General features: G+C 39.7%; 1 protein-coding gene across 2 annotated transcripts; it reads right to left on the bottom strand.

Moving 5' to 3' along the window:
* Positions 1-3,306: 3,306 nt before the first annotated feature.
* Positions 3,307-12,182, bottom strand: LOC121840176. Of its 2 annotated transcripts, XM_042302144.1 has the most exons (6): positions 6,910-8,582; positions 6,569-6,785; positions 6,102-6,343; positions 5,610-5,879; positions 5,218-5,324; positions 3,307-4,264 (listed from the first exon to the last, which is right to left on the bottom strand). In XM_042302144.1, exons 3-6 carry the CDS (start codon positions 6,311-6,313, stop codon positions 4,047-4,049), a joined length of 807 nt encoding a protein of 268 aa, XP_042158078.1. In that variant the 5' UTR covers positions 6,314-6,343; positions 6,569-6,785; positions 6,910-8,582; the 3' UTR covers positions 3,307-4,046. The 2 variants fall into 2 exon arrangements, 1 of the variants encoding a protein (XP_042158078.1); XR_006079441.1 differs by lacking the exons at positions 3,307-4,264; positions 5,218-5,324; positions 5,610-5,879; positions 6,102-6,343 and having other exon boundaries at positions 6,910-12,182.
* Between the last annotated feature and the right edge of the window lie 12,085 nt (positions 12,183-24,267).

The following is a 24,267-nucleotide window of genomic DNA, read 5'->3' as shown; positions in this document are numbered from 1 at the left end:
ATGTCGACTAAACTGGTCAAACTAAGTGCAGAATTGAGCTTTAGCATGTTCTAAACATAGAAAACAATCCTTAGCGTGAACAGACAAACCTACATCGTTTGGTGAATCTTGGAACAAAGGGAGCTCAAGACCCAACGCGCGCATGTATTTTCGCGCGACCCGAAGGTTTCTTCGTGCCAAAGGGTGAGGGAGCGCGCGATTTTCACAATGAAGCGGGCAATTGAAAGGAGACATCCCGCTGAACAGATGGAAACTGTTCCCAGATCTGTAGCTGGTTGGGAAGTGTGGGGGTGATGACGTCAAAGTTGGCCCAACTTTTCTGCTCACAGAGAGAGTTTGGAAGAATGGCTGCCCTGTGAGTTCTGCTTTACATAGAGACATAATTTGAACGGTTTTAGAAGCTTTAGAGTGTTTTCTATTCAATAATATTTATTATATGCATATATTAGCAATTTTGGACAGATTTTTTTTCAGTTTACTATGGGCAAGCAATTCATCCAAAGGGGGCAGTATTCTGCCCTAGCCCTAACAGGATTTATAAAGCTTAGTCGCAAATGGGTCTTCCAAATGGACAATGACCCCAAGCATACTTCCAAATTTGTGGCAAAATGGCTTAAAACTTCTTAAGGCTAGGGGGTAGTATTTTGACGTCCGGATGAAAAGCGTGCCCAAAATAAACTGCCTGCTACTCAGGCCCAGAAGCTAGGATATGCATATTATTGGTAGATTGATATAGAAAACATTTTTAATAAACATTTTTAAAAAATGTTAAACATTTTTTTAACAGTTTCTACAACTGTTAAAATTATATCTGTGAGTGTAACAGAACTGATATGGCAGGCAAGACCCCGAGGACAAAACATCCAGGAAAAGAAAAATTGAGCTCACTGTGTTTTCAATTTTTTTCTATGGGAAACCCTATTTATGAGGGACCTGCTTGCAGTTCCTATAGCTTCCACGAGATGTCAACAGTCTTTAGAAATTGGGTGATGTTTTTCCTTTGAGAAATGAAGAAGTAGTCCTGTTGTTTCCTTGTGTCATTCCAAGTGGACTACTGTTTTGTTGCGTGCGACCTAGAACGTGCTTCACTTTGTTTTCGTCCGGAATTGAACACAGTTTATCCCGTCTTAAATTTGATTGATTATTTATGTTTTAGGGTACCTAAAGTTGGATTAGGAAAGTTGTTTGAAATGTTTGGACCAAGTTTACAGGTAACTTATTAGATACTTTGTAGGCATGTTGGGCGAGTTGAAACCGGTGTATTTCTCAATCAAACGCGCCAAATAAATGGACATTTTGGGGATATAAAAATACATTTATTGAACAAAAGGACCATTTGTGATGTTTCTGGGACATTTTGGCGTGCCAACATAAGAAGATCTTCAAAGGTAAGGCATAAAATATATTGTTATATAAGATTTTTGTGTCGCACCTGGCTGGTTGAAATAGGATTTTCTTATGTTTGTATTGGCGCACTACATTTGGCGCGCTGCAATTTCACTGGATGTTGTCAAATCAATCACGGTAACGGAATTCGAGCAGGATTGGGGGTGAAGGGATCCCTAAGAGGTTTTAAGGACAACAAAGTCAAGGTATTGGAGTGGCCATCACAAAGCCCTGACCTCAATCCTATAGCAAATTTGTGGGCGAAAAAAAGTGTGTGCGAGCAAGGACGCCTACAAACCTGACTCAGTTACTCCAGCTCTGTCAGGAGGAATGGGCCAAAATTCACCCAACTTATTGTGGGAAGCTTGTGGAAGGCTACCCAAAACATTAGACCCAAGTTAATTAAACAGTTTATAGGCAAAGCTACCAAATACTAATTTAGTGTATGTAAACTTCTGACCCACTGGGAATGTGATGAAATAAATAGAAGCGGAATTCATTCTCTGTAGTATTATTCTGACTTTTCACATTCTTACAATAAAGTGGTGATCCTAACTGACCTAAGACAGTGAATTTTTACAAGGATTAAATGTCAGGAATTGTGAAAAACTGAGTCTAAATGTATTTGGCTAAGTGGAATGTAAACTTCCGACTTCAACTGTATTACCTCAACTAACAGGTGCCCCGCACATTGACTCTGTACCAGTACCCCCCCTGTATATAGTCTCCACATTGACTCTGTACCAGTACCCGCCTGTATGTAGTCTCCACATTGACTCTGTACCAGTACCCGCCTGTATATTGTCTCGCTATTGTTATTTTACTGCTGCTCTTTAATACTTGTTACTTTTATTTATTTTCATTGTTGGTTAGGGGCTCGTAAGTAAGCATTTTACTGTTGTATTCGGCGCATGTGACTAATAAAATTGGATTTTATTTAAACTAGTCATCTCTGTATAGACCCACTGGTTGATTCTCATTTATAAAACCCTCTTAGGTCTCACTCCCACCTATCTGAAATATATCCTGCAGCCGTTATCCTTCACATACAACACCCATTCTGCCAGTCACATTCTGTTATAGGACCCCAAAGCACACAGTTTGTTGCAGCTAACGACTGAAACGAGCTACAACAAACACTCAAACTGGACAGTTTTTTCTCAATCTCTTCATTCAAAGACTCAATCATGGACACTCTTACTGACAGGTTGTGACTCCTTTGCGTGATGTATTGTTGTCTCTACCTTCTTGCCCTTTGTGCTGTTGTCTGTGCCCAATAATGATTGTACCCTGTTTTGTGCTGCTACCATGTTGTGTTGATGCCATGTTGTGTTGCTACTATGTTGTTGTCATGTTGTGCTACCTTGCTGTGTTGTCATGTGTTGCTGCCATGATATGTTGTGGTCTTAGGTCTCTCTTTATGTAGTGTTGTGTTGTCTCTCTTGTGATTTGTGTTTTGTCCTATATATTTTTTTACATTTATTTTAATTTTAATCCCAGCCCCCACCCCCGCAAGAGGCCTTTTGCCTTTTGATAGGCCGTCATTGTAAATAAGAATTTGTTATTAACTGACTTGCCTAGTTTAAATACATTTTAAATTTTAAAAAAAGAATTACAAAAATTAAATCACACACTCACAAACTGAAAACATAATGTGTGCACCATTAATTGGTTAGAGAGAGATGGCGCCGTCAGATAGGGCAGCTCTGCTTCTAGCTCTTAAGCTTACAAGCATTTACACTTGCAATAACATCTGCTCAACGTGTATGTGACAAATAAAATTTGATTTGAAAAACAAAATTGATCCACTCGAAGGTGCACATTGCTAGTAGTCTTGCAAATTAAATCAGTTTATTATCAATAGTTTCAAATACAGATAATATTTTGAGAATACAAACATTTATTCAAATGGATTAAAACACCACCTTGGATTGAGTAAATATAAAATCATCCATAATCCAATAGTAAAGAAATCCAGTACATGATAAACACTGCCAATGAGACCATGATTTGACTGTGAAACCACTGATGATGAGCATAAAATACATAGCCTCGCTACTGTTATTTTATTGTTGCTCCTTAATTATTTGTTATATTTCTTTATTTATTTATTTTTTCTTAAAACTGCATTGTTGTTAAGGGCTTGTGGGTAAGCATTTCACTGTATTCTGCACATGCGACAAATACATTCTGATTCGATTTTAAAAGGTTATCATGATCATTACACTAAAATGGAAAGTAGGCTATATAATTCAACACTAAGAAACTACAAACATTAAATATTAGGACATCAGTAAATATTATGACATTGAGAAATTAACTTTGGTACCCAGTATTATATACAGTATTGAATGAAACAAAATCAAAAGTCAATTTACAGTTTACTGTAAAGAACCTATAGTTGTTTTAGCAAGCTTATATCTCATGCACCTTGCACATGAGTTACTGTATCTATTTTGAAAAGCCATAGGCTACCTTGTGGAAGCACAAACAAAAAAAGTATAGTAATTATGCAGCAGTAGAAAGGTCAAATTCTCATTCACCTAAGGTTCAACAAGAAATGATTCACCTTATGATTATACTAAATTCATGATATTCATATGCTGAATATAAAAGTATGATTTTATCCCTTTCCTAACATGTCTCCAGTGGAGGTTGTGTTACTGGATGGCTGCAAGGATGTCGTTGTACTCTGGGGTGTCCGGGTCCATGTACTTCTTATCAGACACCCAGGACTTCAGCCTCGCCTGCTGATTCTGGTCGATGATCCCCTCTTTACTATGGTGATTCAGCATCTGATTGAAGCCAGCTTTATAGTAGAACACCGTTCCTTCAGGAGATAAATCAATGGATCCCAGGGTAAGTTTATTGGGCTTTCCTAGAATAAAAACATAAACAAATTAATATTAAAACTTTCTGTGAAAATTAGAAAAATCTAGTGAAGAAGTTCCTATATAAGAAGGACAGACTTAAGGGATAATGCCCGGAAGCCGGTGTTTGGAGGATACATTGGCACGGGTGTTGTTTAGAACGGCAAACCGTTCTAAATGTTCCATTGCAATACTGGCTGGCAACATTCTTATCCCTTGCTTGCTAGCTAACCAACTAATGCTAAGTTACAGTCACTTCAAAAAGTGCAGCCAGAATAACAGCAAAGTAGCCGCATTTGCATTTGTTTAAGCTGTTTTCTAGTGACATTAATTTGAATGCATCCATAACAATGAGATAATGAGGCACAATTTCGCCTGGCATAGAATATGTGCTCACTCGTCAGGACACGGTTGTTCAGAGGAGCTAGCCAACAACACAGCTAACACAATCACTTCAAACTGAACCTGGAATGACTGCAAACTAGCTGCACTTCATTTCGTTTTACTTTTTTAAATTGACATTTCATTGTATACATCCATAAAAAAAAGATGCTGATTCATTATTTCGACTGGCTGAGAAACACTGCCTGCCTGTCTGTCTCGTCCCAACTCCCGACACGTTCATTACCATGGGACAGCTGGAGATTTGAATGTTGAAACAACGTTGCAAATGTGGGAGAGACAGACAGCAAGGTTAATACAAATCTCCTCTGTTCAAAACTAAATGTTAGTCTAAAAGAAATGAGAGATAATGTTTAGATGCTTTTATAGTGGAGATCAAGTTTAGAAATTGCCTGGCTGGGCTGATGAGACAGTGGATTGCGCAGTCAGAGTAAATAGGCATTTTAACATCATAGATTTAGCCGGTGGTAACTTGTGGAATAGACATCGGCTGGAATGTGGTTTTAATCAATTAGCATTCAGGATTAGACCCACCCATTGTATAAAGGACAATACTCACCTGCTTTGTCTCTGAGCTGGTCGGAAGCAATAGGATGAGCCATGATGAAAGATAACTTCAGTGATTTCTCCACATCTCCGCTTGCAAGTGTATCCGCCAGCAGCTTCCTATGAGTTGGAAGGCCATGCACAGTGTTGTTAGGAGATTGAGAACATTACAAATAGGGAAGCAGCATAGATAGTAAGTATTCAATTCCTTAAACACCACAAGAATGGAACTTTTTACATTGTAGCTAAATTAAAGGGCTGAAAGGTCTAAGAAGAAGAGGACCAGGCAGAAACCTTGCTTAAATTATATCAAAGTTTGTTTCTGTGATTTTATTTCAGCCTCGGTTGTGTATCACAGGGAGAAAGGGAAGGGATGGATTGCACCTATATTAATAGATAATTCACCTGCAGATGACAGATGTCTTACTCCTTCCAGTGGTTAGAGCATTCCTGTGATGCTGTTTGAGAACCCGCATTGTGAGCAGGTTCCCTCCATTTTGATCTGATTCAATGCTGTTTATCACATCATAAAGCTTCGGATTCTTCTGTTGAAGATTTTTCATCTGAGATTTTTGGTCTCTGGCCAGCTTCAGGGAATTCTTTGGTGGGATATGGTCTGCCTCCACAATGCCTCTTTCCCCCATGTTGTCAGAGAAAAGTTTGGTGTTTTTGGCGCTGATGAGGGAATAGAAGAGAAAGGGTTGTACTGTGGAAGTACAATTCAAGTAAACACATCTATTTACACAATTTGTATGTCAATGCTTTATGAATTATTATATACATTTCTGGTCTTAATAATATATTCAAGTGTAAAAACAATGCAGGGTCATTATAATAACATTGGTAGATTTGAACAATGCCCATATAAAAAATGTAACAATTATTATGCTAAAATACCTTTTGTAAGGACCAACTAATCCAAGGTGGTACGTAAAGGCTATGTCATACTCATTTATCCCTGAGGAACTATAAGGACAATTCTTCATGGGCCTGATATCATGTTCATATTCGCCATCATTTGTCCGTTTTCTATTCCTGGCCCCTCCAACTATAGCATATTTTCCATGATTTTTCTCGAGTGCATCATAGGCCTTCTGGGTTTGAACCATTTCACTATAAGCCTGAAGGCTCCCTTTAATCTATGGGAAGACATAACAGGTATCAATAACTCCAATTACTCCACAACCAAGGTTAAAGGTGCAATATGTTATATTCATTTATTTTATTCATACAGTTGGTATCTACCAATCATCTTAATTTCCTAGTGTTCTTTCGTCGGATTTGATGAAAATTACATATTTCAGAAAGTTACTTAGTTTAAGAATTATTTAAACTATACTTAGACATGAGTAGGCGTACAGTACCTGGTCTTTAACATTGTTTCGTAGATTCACAGCTTGACTCGTGATCTCATCCTCAGACCTGTTAGATGTTGCCTGTGCTAGGGCATGGTACAGGCAGTTCTTGTTCTCTGAGTGCACAGGGATTACATTGCCATCTTGGATGATGTCAAAGTGACCACTGTATGGACTTTCCACTCCTTGGATTCTGTCTTTTGCTTTAGAGAGGATTCCTTTCTCACTGAAAGAGCAGAAATAAAGAGCACCATTGGTTCTCATTAATGTAGTTCTAATGGAGAGGTCCTAATTTTGGGAGATTTGCAGTATTGTTGATGAAGGTCTACCAAACAGTTTAGGACAAATACCTGTGTGTTTTCTCAGGCTCTTTGGTCAGCCGTAGAGTGATTTGGATGCCTTGAACTGGATGCCTTTACCATGGGGTAGGTCACTGTTTGTGAGGACATAAATGTCCAGGGCCGAGGCTGGTTGATTAACAACACCAATCTTCTCTGCATAGTCCAGAAGTTATTTTGTTTCAGTCTCTGATGGAGCTTTCCCAATCTTCTGACTGGCTGACTTCATATCATGTTTATGCTGCCGGTCCTGGAAAAAGGCCTCAGTTTTGTGTCTGCCAAGTACATTGTCAACAACTTTTCCAGTAACTCCATTGAGCTTCTTCTTGAATGTTCCCGTCACAAAAGAGGACATATGACCAGCACAAGCATCTATGAACGCTTCGGAGACACTTTCCGAAATGGAGCTTAGGAACTCATCCTTTAGGCGAATCACATCTGGTAAATCATGTCTGCCATCTTGGTCATACTGCTCCACATATCTTTGCTGCTCTTCAATTTATTTTTTTAATTTGAGGACAAATATGTCATTGATAACATGTTCTGTAGGAATAGACTGAATCATTTGGACCAAGGTTGTTGTGTGTTTAGCTATTTCTACACTTATTTTGACTCCTTTTGCGATAAAATGTGTTCCACTTTTTGCCACAAGGTCAGTTGCATTATTGCACACCTCAGAGAGTCTGTTGATAACATCACTGACTTGGGATGTGGTGGCATCAGTCATGAGGCCAGGAATAAGTTATTTTGTCATAACTTGAACTAAATCTTTTGTTTGTTGTTCAAGCTTTGAGTCAATCTTATAGTTGCTGTGGTTCTGCAAAGCTCCTTTAGGTACTGCAGAGCTAATGTATTCAGTGAGACTAAGAACTAGTTCGGCATTCTTTTTGACTGTTGAATTGACCATGTCTTTGAAAGCTTTTTCTAAAATTGTTTTAAAGATGGCCCCAATTCCAGCATCAATGGCATAGTTTATTCCTGTGATTACACCCTGCTTCCCTACCTCCTGAAATGCGTACTTGGTTGCGTGTTTTAGAGCCATCTTCATGTTTGTAGGGGATGCCAGTTTCTTCGTTGCAGTCTTAATTGTTTCTTTGGAGATAGACTTTGCTGCTCCCTGTGAGGACTTGAAAACATATTTTCCTGTGCCAATGATATCCTTTGCAACAGATGAGAGTTTCATAGTACCATTGAGGACTTTATATGCTGTGTTGGCAACTTTTTTAATGGTGCTGAACCCTGCGGAGAGCAGAGACATCCCAATGCTGATGCTTTTGGAGATGGCCCATTGTGCCCAATCGAATGTGCCCGATATCATGCCAGATATCCCTTCAATCATGTCAGAGACTCCTTCAGAGATGAGAAATAAGCCAATCTGGGTTGCAGCGCCAAACGACAGGGCACAAACCAGAACTCCAAGGATGACCTGACACATACTGATGAAGAAACAGATCAAAGCGTCAAAGCTGAACTCTGGCTTCTTTTTCACCTCAAACACAATGCTCAGGCCATTGTCATACAAGGCCGTGAGTTCATTTCCTGTGATGTAGTCTTGATTTTCTGAGAGGCTGTACACTGAGGATACCTCTGTTATGGCTGTGCCTTCACCCTCAAGCTCTTTAAGTTTATTTACTGCAAGGTCAATGTTAAGTATCCAAGCTTTGTGAATGCTCATCCTGGAATCTATTTGCTTTAGAAAGTTGCATTCTCCTTCATGATGTGGTTCAAAGTTCCCTTTTGTGGCAATCTGAAAAGAAACCATGGTATTTGTGGTTTCTGACAAGTAAACATCCACAGATGTCTTTGCCCTTTCCAGTAATTTCCATGCCTCTGTTTTGTAGCCATCTTTTCCCATGTTGATGGTGATGAAAGCTTGGTTGTACATTGCCACGGCACTGTAAAAAGGGTCACATTCTTCAACATCTTTCCAGTAGGACTTTGCTTCATAGTCACACTTACTTTTGTTGCGGAGGTGTAAGTCTTGACTTTTTCCATTCAGCAGCATGTTGCCCCTATTTGTGATATGCTCAAGAAGGTCTGCTTTAAGAAGACTGATATATTCGTGCTGACGGATGTGCTCCTCGTGAAGGGTAAGCCACAACGCCCATGTTTCTTTCAAAGCATTGAGTGCAGGCTGGTAATCAAACTTAGGGCCCTTTTCTTTAAAACACTCAGGGACATCATTCGGCCCCATTCCTGACAGGTCATCTCTCTGCTGTTTTGTGAAGTTGCCATGAAACTTGTCAAGAAATTCACAAAACGTGCCAAACAGGTCCTCTTTCATTTTTATTTCGAGAAGCTCATTTGTCTCCATATCTTTGATGCGTTGGACTTCGTACTCCTCTCTCAATTGTCTCATGATCTCCACAGGCTAGCCCTGGTATGCTGGGGCAAGGTTATCCCCACAAAGGATCATCTGGACCATGCCCGGGTTTCCGACCAGTTCTTCCAAACACCTGTTTCTCCACTCTGCGACTGCCAGGTAATGTGTCAGGAGGACGAAGAGGCCACCACCTATGTTGACATCCTGATCAACCTTGATATCAGTTCCACGACCTCCTAGATTTGTGGCTATGATTACATGTCCGCCTCTGAATTTGGTTCTCTCAATGTTGTGTTTCTCACTGATTGTGTATAATGTGATGGGGGGGATGTGGATTCTCGCTCTCTATTTTCTTCAGAAGCTCGTTTGCGGTCTTGACATCTTCACATACGACCAAGACAACCTGACCACTTTCTGCCACCCTCATTGCTGTCTTACAGAGGATCTCCATCCACTGGGCTTGCCCACTGACCTGAATTGCTGGAAGCTCAACAACCTTCTTATGGCGATGAGCTGGTATTATGTAGCTGTCTGTTTCGTAATGCCTTGCAAGGAAATCTTTGTCGGCATCACCCCCCAATGTCCCAGACACACCAAATATCCCATTCCCTTTCAGGTACTTTTGAAAGTAATGGAAGTTTGAAAGGTAATTAGTCACATTGGACAAAGGAGTGGTTGCCAGCTGGTGTTTCATCTCCAGAAACTGCTGCAGGCCGTCCCCCCAGCGTTTGTTCTTCTCCAACACTCCACTGGCCCGGAAGTCCACTGGGATGATAGCATGGTAGAGATGCTTGTCTCCGTCAGCTTCCAACGTCTGATCAATCATGTACTCTCTGCCTTGTGTCATCATGATGGCTTTCAGGGCGTTTTCCACAAAGACTGGTAACTGATTCTCAAGGTAATTCTCAAGGAAAGAGGGGATCACAAGAAACTCTGAGTTTGACTGAGAGCTGCCCGAATATTTGATTTTAGACTTCAGCTCAGAGACTGTTGCCTTAATGAGTTTGTCTTCAGGTATGATCTCGCTGGCTCGTCCATTCTCGAGGAGAAGCATTTTGATTTCCAGGATATCAGGGTTGTTGTGCAACTTTTTCTCCTCAACCAGCACAGCTTTATTGTTTGTCACAGAGTAACAGTCAATGACCACATCATTCTCCAGTGCTTTCTCCATGATGGTGAGCAGATCACACTGTTGAGTAATTCCAACTTTGGCCAAGAATGTATCAACAGTTATCCTGTTCTCCGTTGTATCGTCTTTCTCTGTGTTCTCTAGAGCATGCATGAACATATCAACATTTTCATCTGAATAGATACCCAACTCCACTCCGGCTTCCAAAATATGAAATTCAGGGAATTCTTTAGATGTCGCTGGACCGATAACAGCTAACTTTGCAGCCTTGTGAAAATGCTGGATTCCAGTTGCCCACTCGATCTCTCCAGTATCTTCCATCTCAATTGGCTGACACATAGATACCATGGCCCATATGCTAGCAAGGACTTGTCCGAGGTGCCTCAGGCCACTTGCCTCGTGGGATAGAAATGTCACCTGAACTCCATTGTCCAAGGTCATGTAGTCCACTTCATCCACAATCACCATGTCGAACCTCCTCTCCCCACGTGTGGTGTCCTTCTCGAATTCCTGCCTCAATGCGTCTGCTGCAAAGCTGCCAACGGTTCCGTTAACAAATCGTTTCCTGTAAGCCTCCTGTAGCATACTATCCCTGCTTTCAGGGGAGCTTCCCTGTATCTGTGGTGGTGGCACAACAGAGGATGTGACACCAAACATGTCATACAGTTTCTTCCACTCCTCTTGGTCTCGCCGAGCAAGGACTCGAGAACTGGTCACAACGTCAACCTTAGTGCCACGGATGGCCTGGATGGTGGCAAACATAGCCAAGATGCAAGATTTTCCTTCACCTGTGCCGATTTCCAGAAGGATACCTTTTTTCCCTGTTAACTTTTGTAGAAGGAGCAGTGATGCCAACTGAGTGAGTCCGGGAAAGTACCCTTCTATTTTCTCAGCAGTGAGCAGTGATTCCAGCGGAGTGATGCTAGGAAAGTAGCCTTCTATGTTCTTACCGTTTTGAGTGTAAATGGTTGAGCAGTCTTGCACAGCCATAGACATCCTTATTAGGACCTCCTTGAGAACAGCAAGGTCAGGGTTAGTAAAATCCAGTGACTTGATCATCTGCTTTGCTTCCTCTATCTTTACCTGATCCAAGTCCTCCTTTGCATGTTTTGGAAGTTCCTCTGTCATATATCCTAGAATTTCCTTCATTATAGACAATATTTTCTCTGGGTACTTTTAATTTTGCATTTCATTCACAATGGTGTCGGCATCCTTGTCCCCTTCTGCCTCAGCATACCATTGTAGAAAGTTGACAGGGTCTTTATCTTTCAGGTTAGAGAGAGTAGAGAGAATATCCAGCTTGTTTGTCTGCACAGTATGAAGGATTGAGGTTGCTAACTCTTGGTTTATGCCTGAAACACCTCGCAAAAAGAGCAGAATTTCTGAAGGTGTCCAGATCATGTTGAAGAGAATTTGACTAAGGAGCCCCTTGTTTTTCTCTGACACCTCTGTGAACACGTCAAGAGTGCTCAGAACAAGTTGTTGAGCCACTGTGGGATTTGTGCTGTACAGCTGTTCAAGAAGACGGATGAGAAAGTCATACTTCTGGTCCCATTCAGGTAGTTGGTCCTCTTTACTGTCTGTGTCCGAGTCGTTGGTCAACGTTAGCTCTGTCACAGCCGTGAGGATGCTAAACTGCTCAGTGAGCGATTGCTCTCCTTGGCTGGTAGCACGATCTATGGTCAACTGACACCAGATCGACAGTTGAGGCTCGCCAAAGTATTTAAAGGTTAGTTCATTCTGAAGATTTTTCATTCGGTTTTCAAGCTTGTCCTCTTGCATGCCTTTGTCTTCAGTGATCTCGTATTTCTTCAGAAGATCTTCAAACTTATATTTCAAGTCCCCTGGCTAGAATGAAATGGTCCCAACACAAAAAAAGTGCAAAGAAAAGGAATATTTTAGTACAGATGCACTAAAAGATGGATGTGTCATACCATAAACAGTTTTTCTATTAGTGGTGTTTCCATGTAAATTGGCAACTGTATGTAAATATGAAAAAACTGTATTTTCAGAAATATATAACATGTTTATCATTAAGTTAACACAACATTTATGTGAAACACAAAATCGTTAAGTGAAATAAAACCCATTCTACAACCCTTTATTTAATATCTCTTACCTCATCCCTTCTGATTGATGCAGCGTCATCTTCTATCATCTGGTGTAGTACCTGTGTACGCTGGTGATGGCGCTGTTGTTCTTTTAGTCTCAACTTCTGTCTCAGCTTTTCTCGTCCCTTTGACACCTTCTTACCCGAAAGTTCGCTCTCCCTTTCGATTTCTTGCTGGATCGTCCTCTCCCTCTCCAGTTGCTCCTGGCACCTCCTCTCCTCCTGCTGTTGTCTTCGTTGCTCCTCCTGTATTCGCCGCTCCATCTCCTCCTGCTGTCGCCTTCGTTGCTCCTCCTGTCTTCGCCGCTCCATCTCCTCCTGCTGTCGTCTTCGTTGCTCCTCCTGTCTTCGCCGCTCCATCTCCTCCTGCTGTCGTCTTCGTTGCTCCTCCTGTCTTCGCCGCTCCATCTCCTCCTGCTGCTAACGAATATTGTCTTCCTCTTGCTTCCCTGATGGATGAATACAAATGACACCATATTCCCTATGTAATGCACAGCGTTTGGCCAGAGACCATGTGTACAAATAAGGTGGCATTTGAGACGTAGTAGCCAACAGCCAATGTTGTTCAAACAAAAATACCGATCAATAAGAAATATAGCAGCCCTGAGCCAATACTGCTATTTGCTGAACCAATACTATATTATTTGTATACTGTAAGGAATAGTCTTTACATTAATTGGCTCAGTTGCAAATACAAGTTGCTGATATACGATGTATTGAGGGTATATGGTTTATTTCCAAAAGGAACATTTTGAACATGATAATGTAGCTCAGCAGATTTGTAAGAATTACTTACCATAGTTTGGACATGTTGGACTATTAGACTCTGTGTTGCACAACAGCTGAATGAGTGAATGGCCACTGGTTTCTATAATAGTGAATGTTTGACTCCTGTTCTGCTTGTGACTGTTGAACTCATATGAGAAGGAGTTCCAACTGTGATTGTCATATCTTAACTTTAGGTAGCAATGGATCCCCCTAGAGTTGAGGTTTTCTTTTACACTACTCCCCTGCCATGCAACGTTCCACTGCCACTGCCACCTCCCTGGAAAAGAGAAAATCATTACCAGATATACATTTTAAATTCAGAAATGTGTAAAGATTCATCTTCAGCGATCCAACTTAATGCTCAACCATTTTTGAGATTTGATCTCAAAATAAAATGTCCAGGTCTGATATTACACTGGTTTTCATTTTGACACAGGGACAATATTGATAAGCGCTCTGGCTTTTGCTGCCAACAGCCACTTTCAGGTAGTCCACAATACTTAAAGGTAGTCTATACTCATCAAAATGGCATTATCATACACAATGGGCGGACTTTATTCATTTTAACAACATCAACAGAGTTCAAATCTAACAACACTGCCATTATTAGTTCAGCTCTTCATAATGTTTACCTTCCTTTGTGGCATGCCAGCATTGGGAAGAGACAATAATCTAGGTTTATAAATATCACGATCAGGTATTTCACAGAGCACCTTACACTCAGCAAATTTACATTACTGCCGTTATCAATTACCTTGCCATATTTAAATTCTGTTGATTTTGTTCTCTGTAAGAAAGTTTCCCCGTTAGCAGCAGAAGTGTCACAACATTACACTTTGTTTATAACTATCATGATTTTACATTGACTCAAATACTTACGTCTCCGACAAGTTTGTAGTGCCAAGTGTAAGGGGTTTGGTTCCTTATAGACACCGAGGCCCCCATTATTCAGAATCTGTTGGGAAAAAAACAGCCTTACACCAGTCTTACACCGAATCATTTAAAATGTAATGTGTTAATTTATCTACTGGACCTTTTCTCAAGTTATCATACTAGCAGAGAATATGAGGTAACACTTTAAAATACACAATGCAGACCTATTACTATTCCTACTTATTCATTGTTTATTCATTCTTATTAATAAAAGTTGCATTTATTTATTCATAATTTACCGTGGTTATCGACGGGATTCTTTTGAATTTGCAGAGTACAAAAATTATCTTATAGGAAACATGAACTATCTAAATTTGTGTAGCTCCCCGCAGTCTCCGCAAGCATCATTTTTGGGACATAAACATGTCAAACATAAAGTAGCAATAAATGTTTTCTTGAAAATTCTGTTTTTAGATAACTATGATGTGTAATGATGATAGACAGTATATCTAATAGCATGACATTTAATATTGCTAATAGTTGTTAACATTTGAACAAAAATGACAAGTATGTGTATGTATTTGGCCTATTTGATAACTTGTGGTGAAGTCGGCATTAGTGGGACATCCGGTGTAGTCGGACATTTGTGTTTGAGGGTGCTGTACTATAGTAACTTTGCAAGCCAATCACAACAAATATTATTGGGTTGGTTCTGCTTGTGTCCTGTGCATAAAACATTTTTGGTGTCAGCGTTACCTCACTTTAGCGTGCGTGGTCAGGTTTCCTAGATCAGGTGACCTGTTGAAAACAAAAAAACCTGCCATACTATGATACCTTGCGCTAGAATGATGTTTGCCATTCTGTCAATTATTATCATTGAACAATCTATCTTTTGGTGTTAAAATGAATAGTGATTTGAAACATAATAACCAGTCATATAAACAGCTTTTATATTTTATGAAAATGAGATTTATATTATTGTCCCACTTCCCGTGAATGGAGTTTGAGTAGTGGAACAGGTACCTTTTTTTAACTATGCACAAAATAAACCTTTAATCATTTAAAATGTAATTTCCTTCATTAGATATTCTAAAATACATTGGAATAAGTTGTTGTAGTTGTTCATAATATCTCCAAATCTAGTCTAACTGCTAAATAGGCCAAGCACATAAACCGCATAGGATGAGTGGAAGGAATTAAAGGGAAATAAAAAGGGAAGGGAAATAAATATTACAGTATTTGCACCGTAATAATTCGATATTAGGCCAAACTGGTTATTGCAGAAGGCAGATTATGCAATAGTCATGTAGGCCTAAACACCTTACCCTGTTTATTTTAATCAGGGTTAGGGTGAAGGTTAAGGGTTACGTGAAGGGTTAGTGAAAAGGGTTAGGATTAGGGGAAGGGTTAGCTAACATGCTAAGTAGTTGCAAAGTAGCTAAAAAGTAGTAAGTAGGCTAGTTGAAAAGTTGCATATTAGCTAAATGTTGTCTGGGATGCAATTCGAACTTGCAACCTTTGGGTTGCAACAACTTTTGGTTTTACCTTAAGTTAAACCATCTGTCTTGTGTAACCAGACTAAACATAACATATACTAATATCAGTGTCCCGGATTTTACATTGACTATGTTAGGCTAGTCTATGAGACCAGGCTGCCTGTAGAGGTGCTATCTTTATCAGCATCATACAAGCTGATAGTATTTCAACCACATTAAATTAGCCTCCAAGTCGAACTGAAATATTATCAGAACCATGTTGAGTCGTTTCTATTTCCATAAAATCGGTCAAACTGATACCTTTTATAGATTGCATTTTATCCCGGTCCCTAAACGTCTTTGATCCGCGAAAGTATCAGCAATGACAGAGAACTTTACCGATAGACTAGATTGAAGCAATTATTCTATCGATTTGTGACATTATTCTGGTGAGCAAGGGTTGATATAGTCTTCTAGGTTAACACATATTGACAAAAGAGAAGCTGCATGCATCTAATTGTAGACAAGTTAACTAACAAATAGTCTACCAAGATGTAGGAAATTATAGAGAGAAACATCTAAATTAGGCATAGAATCGTTCTGCCATCTCTGACTTTAGCCTACGGGCATTTTCTATATTAGTGGGTTAGGGTCGGGCCTCAGATTGTCACTTTATCACATAGAGTCAGGCGGTTGCGGATGTGTACAGTTTGCTCACCTTGCGCACCACCAATGTAAGCACCTTATGCGGCGTTCTAGTGGTGTTTAATCTGCGCATGCGCTAGCACCAGCAGAAATGCCTCCCTCTTTAAGAGTTCGGCACAACTGAAGTAGTTTTCACATGCAAACTTTATATGTCCGAACTCAGAATCAAATATGCTTCCCAAAAATAACATGTTTTCGGTGGTAGAACGTTTATTTGGATTGGTAATTTTCGGCTGTTATCTGAGCGCCATCAGTTTGCCTGATTTCAGATGTGTCCATGTAAATCGTTCTTCTTGCAATGCATGTAAACGTTTTAACCGAACTACTATATTAATCTGATTATCCACAATAATCAATTATTGTGTGCATGTAACTGTAGCCTACTCACTGACATGTACACTGAACAAAAATATAAATGCAACATGCCACAATTTTAATCATTACAGTTCAGGAAATCAGGAAATGTAAATAAATTCATTAGGTCCTAATCTATGGATTTCACATGACTGGGAATACAGAGTAAACAGGCCATGGAAGAACTGGGACATTTTCAGCTTCCAGGAATTGTGTACAGATTCTTGTGACATGGGGCCATGCATTATCATACTGTTAAGGGAATTTTATCTATAATGATTAATTATGTATACATTTCAATCAGGATGTACTCAGAATACTATTATGTTACTGTATATGTACTAATCAGAATACTATTATATTACTGTATATGTATGAATTTTCTTTCTTGATCCCAGTACTGAATATAATATGTGTGAATGTGGTCAAGAGTTAGAACAATGACTGTCTGTTCCTTGGTACAAATGAATCAGACTGGCTAGAATGCTTATCTACACAAGAAAACCTTGACTCGTAAATTATATTAAATTGGTAGGGAGACGGATGTGGGAAGACTTGAGATACAGCCTTTGTACTGGAACGGAGATGACATGGGTTGGGGCTGGAACTAAGGACGTCATTTTCAGTTTATAACCTGTGGTAAAACTGTATCGTATGGAGTACTCTCGTGAATAACCTCTGCTGTCTGACTTGAAGACTGGGCTCTGTCTATTATTATAGAATAAGGGAATTACAAATCCTTATGAATTGACAGAGTGTTTAATTTTAATTGGGTATAAAAACATAGAGCAATTGAATTCCTTTAACACATACTGAAACATGAGCTGATGTCAACTGATGAATGGCACGACAATGGGCCTCAGGATCTTGTCACGGTAATTCGCTGCATTCAAATTACCATTGAGTGTGCTTGTTGTCCAGAGTTTAACTGCAACCATTGGGCACTCTGTTCACAATGTTGACATCAGCAAACCGCTTGCCCACACGGCTCCATGCATGTGGTCTGCGGTTGTGAGGCAGGTTGGACATACTGCAATGTTGGAGGCGGCTTATGGTAGAGAAATTAACATTAAAGTTTCTGGCAACAGCTCTGGTGGATGTTCCTGCAGTCAGCATGCCAGTTACACACTCCCTCAACTTGAGACATCTGTGGCATTGTGTTGTGTGACAAAACTGCACATTTAGAGTGACCTTTTAATGTCCCCAGCAAAAGGTGAACCTGTGTAATGATCATGCTGTTTAATCAGGTTCTTGATACGCCACACTTATCTGGTGGATGGATTATCTTGGCAAAGTAGAAATGCTCACTAACAGGGATGTTAACAAACTTGTGGACAAAATTTGAGAGAAATAAGCTTTTTGTGCATGTGGAAAATTTCCGTAATATTGTATTTCAGCTAATGAAACATGGGACCAACACTTTACATGTTGTGTTCATATTTTTGTTCAGTGTAAGAAACTGAGGAAAGAAAGGAGGCTGACTTCATGAAAGGGGCATTTGGGGAATAATAGGTGTTTCAGGGTCAAGTAAAAGCTGTGCAGACTCCTTTCGATAGATTTTCACCCAGACCTTGGAATGTCCCCAAATACATTTCCCAATAGCATGGAGATGGACTAGTAGAAGGTCATTGACACAAAATGGTAAAAACAGTGTGTTATCTACAAGCGTCGACAAAGTTACAAGTGCCAGGTGAAGTGGGACACTAATGTATTTCTAATGAGAAAATAGTGTCCCACTTCATCTACTTAAGTGTCCCACTACAACTTAAAGCCACGCTTCAGCAAAAGTATGGGTCTGATGTTGTTTTACCTGGCCACCTGGCCGTGCTGCTGCTCCAGTTTCAACTGTTCTGCCTTATTATTATACGACCATGCTGGTCATTTATGAACATTTGAACATCTTGGTCATGTTCTGTTATAATCTCCACCCGGCACAGCCAGAAGAGGACTGGCCACCCCACATAGCCTGGTTCCTCTCTAGGTTTCTTCCTAGGTTTTGGCCTTTCTAGGGAGTTTTTCCTAGCCACCGTGCTTCTACACCTGCATTGCTTGCTGTTTGGGGTTTTAGGCTGGGTTTCTGTACAGCACTTTGAGATATCAGCTGATGTACGAAGGGCTATATAAATAAATTTGATTTGATTTGATTTGATTTTAGTGGTTGTACATAATACATTATCAACTTGTTCATCATAAAAATGCCCAAATGCCCCTTTTTTGAAACTGCATTGTTGGTTAGTTTCTCAGAAGTAAGCATTTCCCTGTAAGGTCTACACCAGTTGTATTCGGCGCATGTGACTATTAACATTTGATTTCAGATAAGACCTTAATAAAATAAACATCACTTCAGTAGGGGTAGACTGATTTTGATTGTGTACATAATCATCTACCAAAAAGTGTCCCACTCATGCATGTATCACCCTACACACAAATAGCCCATTGAAAACAATCCTGTTTCATCCAGTTAGTTTTCAACATAAATGAAAGCCTAAAAAATGAGTTGTACTATGTAGAATAGCCTACACAGTGAACAAGATTTGAACTAACCTTTTCCTCTACTTTCCCTCTTCTCTGTGTTCAGTCAGTGCTCTGAGAAGGTGAAAATAAGAAGGACTAAAAACACCTCTAACACAGTGAACTTCGAGACACTGCACAGCTTTTTATGTACTTTTTTCAGAAGCTGACCTTGACCTGACACAGCCAATAGCCACAGTGGTTTCACTTTCACACTTCAAAGACCAGCATCCTTGTTTTACTTTTCCCATATATTTGAAGAGGAGAGATTACTGTATTTTTTACAGCTGTTTATGCCCTCTTGCTCTCACCATATATAAGTTTAAAGGATAGTGTTTTATTAGAGGTTGTAAAAGGTATTGTAAATCATACATTTTGCTCAACTGAGACATTCCAACATGGCGTGTGTTGGTGATGAAAGAAAGAGTGAGGAAAAAGTGTGATGAGAGTCTGGTGTAATCAATATGATTTTTAAACAATTGGAGAACCTGTATATCTCACTTTTTTTTATTCCTAAAGATACTAAATTCAAGTCTGCATTTCACTTCTGTGAAAGGGCCTCTTGAACACACAATGTGCTGAAAGTAAACAGAAGTAAACAGAAGTCCAGAAAGACACTTTAGCACTGTGGTGTAACTTTGTGGTGTAAAAAACACAGGTGACATGTGACCGTGAACATGTGATGTGATGAGGCCTCAAATAAAATGCTGTTTAAAATAACCCACTCTGTTCAAATAAATTAGTTGTCAGCAGTTGAAACAATAAGAAAGCTCTCTCCCTGCTACTGTTCAATTAAAAAGTTAAGGGATAGGACTTGATTATAAATGTAATCACTCAAACTCAAAGACAAAACTATGGATGCAAACAGGCCATATCTAGCTTTTTGGGGGCCCTAAGCAAGATTTGGTTGCCCACATCTCGTAGGCAAAACGTTTTAGTGGCCCCCCTCTTGGCGGCAGAGAGTAAATTGTGCCGTAATAAAGTTTATGTCCGCCAATTCCACACATTTTGCCATGGGGTGTAGAGAAAATGTTGCAGTTTTAAAGCACATCTTTTGCAATTCTACATATTTTTTCATGGGGCAGAGAGAACATGTCGCAGTTTTAAAACTAATTTCATACGATTCTTCTCATTTTGCCATGACTTATGCCATGTTCATATGATATCTGAGTGACTAACAAGATCAATGTGGGCCCCGTAGAGGTCAGGACCCGTGCCTTGTGTGCCCGGTCAGTAACTCGGCCGTGATTACTACAAGGTTTAGATAACCGGCTAGACTAACTTACCTATGTTGAAGAAATTTAATTCCTCTGTTTTAATTTCCAATTAAAATTAAACACTCTGTCAATTCATAAGAATTTGTAAGACCCTTATTTTATAGGATTGGACAGAGCCCGGTCTTAATATCTCATATCTCACTACTCTAGACTAAGTTAACCTCTCCTTTTGGATATTAATTTCTTTCAGCATCGTACAGGTTCAATTATTCTGTTCGCCTAGAATTACCCTGCCTTCTCACCTAGCCTAATTTATCCTCACCTGTTTTATATATATCTTATCCACTACTTCTTGATAGTCAGACTACTTCCCATATACAGATAGACTACTCAGGTTCAAACTTTATTTAGGTATGTTTTTTAAATTAATGGCTATCCTATTTGTACGGAACAAGCATCCTAATTCTCCAATGCATACTATATCCCTCCTTAATAACCTTCTGGCTTGCAAAACCAGGATGTATTAAGCTCTAGTTTATTTATGGTAGTGCACATTACCACAGGTCAATTTCAGACCTGTTTCCTTCCTATCGATTTTGGTTAAAACCCAAGGTAGAAACCCATTGTATTTGTTCAGAATATTCAAGCACCTATTATTGATCAAATCCAAACTCCTTTATAACATTTAATCAATAAATATCCTAAATAATCCCTCCCAAATTCGAGAATAAAGGCTACTGACCTGCTGCTATCCCCCCCAAACAGTAAGCTGAGACCCTGACTGACTTCCTGGAGAGAAAAAATATATATGTTTGGGTTGGCACTGGATGCAAGGACTGACCATCCATGATGTCAGTTATAGTTAACCCTTTAAAGCCTAATGTTACATACTGTGTATGCAATATTGTGTTTAAACACCTGGTAAAGTGTCTGTACATGATCAATACATAAAAGGAAACCACTCTTCAAGAATAGATTGGAGATTGGCACTGAAAATATTTTTTAAGGAATCTTCTCCTCCGAATGCATTTGTATGCTGTCAAAAAGGTGAGTTTCTGAACTTCAATGCATACAAAATGCTCATAAGTGATGCAAACCACATATTTGCATTGATTTGTTTTCGTACCAACATGTTGAGCTTTTTATATATATATGTATACAGTGCATTCAGAAAGTATTCAGACACCTTGACTTTTTCCGCATTTTATTCTAAAATTGATTAAGTTGTTTTTGTTCCACTCATCAACCATTTTCTCAAATGTATAAATCACTGAAATATCAAATTTACACAAGTATTCAGACCCTTTACTCAGTGATTTGTTGAAACACCTTTGGCAGTGATTACAGCCTCGAGTCTTCTTGGGTATGACACTACAAGCTTGGCACACCTGTACTTGGGGAGTTTCTCCCATTCTTCTCTGCAGATCCTCTCAAGCTCTGTCAGGTTGGACGGGGTGCGTCGCTGCACAGTTATTTTGAGGTCTCTCCAGAGATGTTTGATTGGGTTTAAGTCCGGGCTCTGGCTGGGCCACTCAAGGACATTCAGAGACTTGTCCTGAAGCCACTCCTGCGTTGTCTTGGCTGTGTACTTAGAGTTGTTGTCCTGTTGGAAGGTGAACCTTCGCCGCAGTCTGAGGTCCTGAGTGCTCTAGAGCAGGTTTTCATCAAGGATCTCTCTGTATTTGCTCCGTTCATATTTCCCTTGATCCTGACTAATCTCCCTGTCCATGCCACTGAAAAACATCCCCACAGCATGATGCTGTCACCACTATGCTTCACCGTAGGGATGTTGCCAGGTTTCCTCCAGACGTGACATTTGGCATTCAAGCCAAAGAGTTCAATCTTGGTTTCATCAGACAAGATAATCATGTTTCCCATGGTCTGAGAGTCCTTTAGGTGCCTTTTGGCAAACTCCAAGCGGGCTGTCATGTGCCTTTTACTGGGGAGTGGCTTCCGCATGGCCACTCTACCTTAAAGGTCTGATTGGTGGAGTGCTGCAGAGATGGTTGTCCTTCTGGAAGGTTCTCCCATCTCCACAGAGGGACTCTGGAGCTCTGCCAGAGTGACCATTGGGTTCTTGGTCACCTCCCTGACCAAGGCCCTTCTCCCCCGATTGCTCAGTTTGGCTTGGCAGCCAGCTCTAGGAAGAGTATTGGTGGTTCCAAAGTTCTACCATTTAAGAATGATGGCGGCCACTGTGTTGTTGGGAGCCTTCAATGCTGCAGAATTTTTTTTGTACACTTCCCCAGATCTGTGCCACGACACAATCCTGTCTCCACACTCTACAGACAATTCCTTTGGTTTTTGCTCTGACATGCATTGTCAACAGGTGTGTGCCTTTCCAAATCATGTCCAATCAATTGAATTGACCACAGGTGGACACCAATCAAGTTGTAGAAACATCTCAAGGATGATCAATGGAAACAGGATGCACCTGAGCTCAATTTCTAGTCTCATAACAAAGGGTCTGAATACTTATGTAAATAAGGTATTTCTGTTTTTGCTTTGTCATTATGGGGTATTGTGTGTAGATTGATGAGAAGAAAAAACAATTGAATAAATTTTTGAACAAGGCTGTAACGTTAAAAAAAATGTGGAAAAAGGGAAGGGGTCTGAATACTTTCCTAATGCACTTTTTATGCGTTTTATTTTCCATAAATAAAATAAACAGTAAAGTATTTTTTGTAGATCGTTGACTAAAAAAATGGCAATTAAATCCATTTTAATCCCACGTTGTAACACAAAAAAATATGGAATAAGTGTGAATACTTTCTGAAGGCACTGTATACGTTGTATTCTTCAAGATGAAATGGGTACATATCATTAGTTTATAGGTCCAAACATTTTTGTAGCAACTGCAGATTGCCCCTTTAAACAGTGAGAACCTGCTGAAGTTGACAGCTGTGGTTGTTTGTGTGCTAATGATGCTGAGGTGAAAAAGGAACACTTCAGCTTTGGGGTGTATGTTGTCATGGAGGTTATGAAAATGAAGAAGCGTAGGACCTTCACATTTGTATGTGCTGTAGACCTGTAGTTGACAGGAGGGTCATTTGTGTTATTATGACCTTATAAGGGAAGTAACAGGAACTTCAGCTGTGTGGTCTTAATGATACTTTGAAGTAAACATGATTGTTTTTCACTTCATGATCTTGATCTCATCTCTGACTTTATTCATTCCTCCATAAAATTATGGCAATTCCAGCCATAAAGAGACGTATGACATAGAAAACAAAATCAACATGAAATAAACTTACTGAATAATGGTCCCTATAACTGTGTACTAAGAAATATGTAAAGTCACAAGGCTGAAATCACATTTTTTCTTTAAAGTCCAAGACATAAAACATTACTAAACCCCCAATCTTGATCACCAACCCAACCTCTAACCATTTTTTTTATAACCTTCAATTGCCTTCATTGTTCTCACTTTTTTACTATTAACTTGATTTACTACTGTGAGAAAACAGTAAATAGGGAGCGTTGCTTTGATTCTGTGAAAAACATAGGCAATTTGTTTCAAAGGGGTGCTCATTGGGTCCAATAGACTGAGAAGAAAATGTTGTGCTGCTTATGTATCAAAAACGGTCTAATGGAAAGTCTGCATATAAACCAAGGCACTCATTTGTGATCTATGCAATTTTGTAAAGGATGCCTCAAATAATTGTGGTATTTTTAAGTCTGGAAGACTATTGTGTGTGGTTCAAGTTTAACCTCGTTTATTATCTAGCCTATGCATAGAAACACGTACATTTCCGCATATACCTATATTGCCACAACATGAGATTTACTTTGTTGTTATACCAAGAGTATTTTTTTCCGGCAAATAAGTTTTAGGCATAGTTTTCCGCAGTTGAGTTTGTGTCGCTTTGTTCTCCTGTGTGGATCACAGCGGGGAAACAGAGCGA

Source organism: Oncorhynchus tshawytscha, linkage group LG20 (assembly GCF_018296145.1).
Source record: "Oncorhynchus tshawytscha isolate Ot180627B linkage group LG20, Otsh_v2.0, whole genome shotgun sequence".
NCBI lineage: Eukaryota > Metazoa > Chordata > Actinopteri > Salmoniformes > Salmonidae > Oncorhynchus > Oncorhynchus tshawytscha.
This window is presented reverse-complemented; position numbering and strand designations above follow the sequence as displayed.

Coding starts and splice junctions, on each gene's coding strand:
- LOC121840176 (XM_042302144.1), bottom strand. CDS start 6,313: ATGGTTCAAACCCAGAAGGCCTATGATGCACTCGAGAAAAATCATGGA. Junction 5,325..5,609: donor AAGACATCTGTCATCTGCAG/GTGAATTATCTA, acceptor TCCAACTCATAG/GAAGCTGCTGGCGGATACAC. Junction 4,265..5,217: donor CCAGCTCAGAGACAAAGCAG/GTGAGTATTGTC, acceptor TTTTTATTCTAG/GAAAGCCCAATAAACTTACC.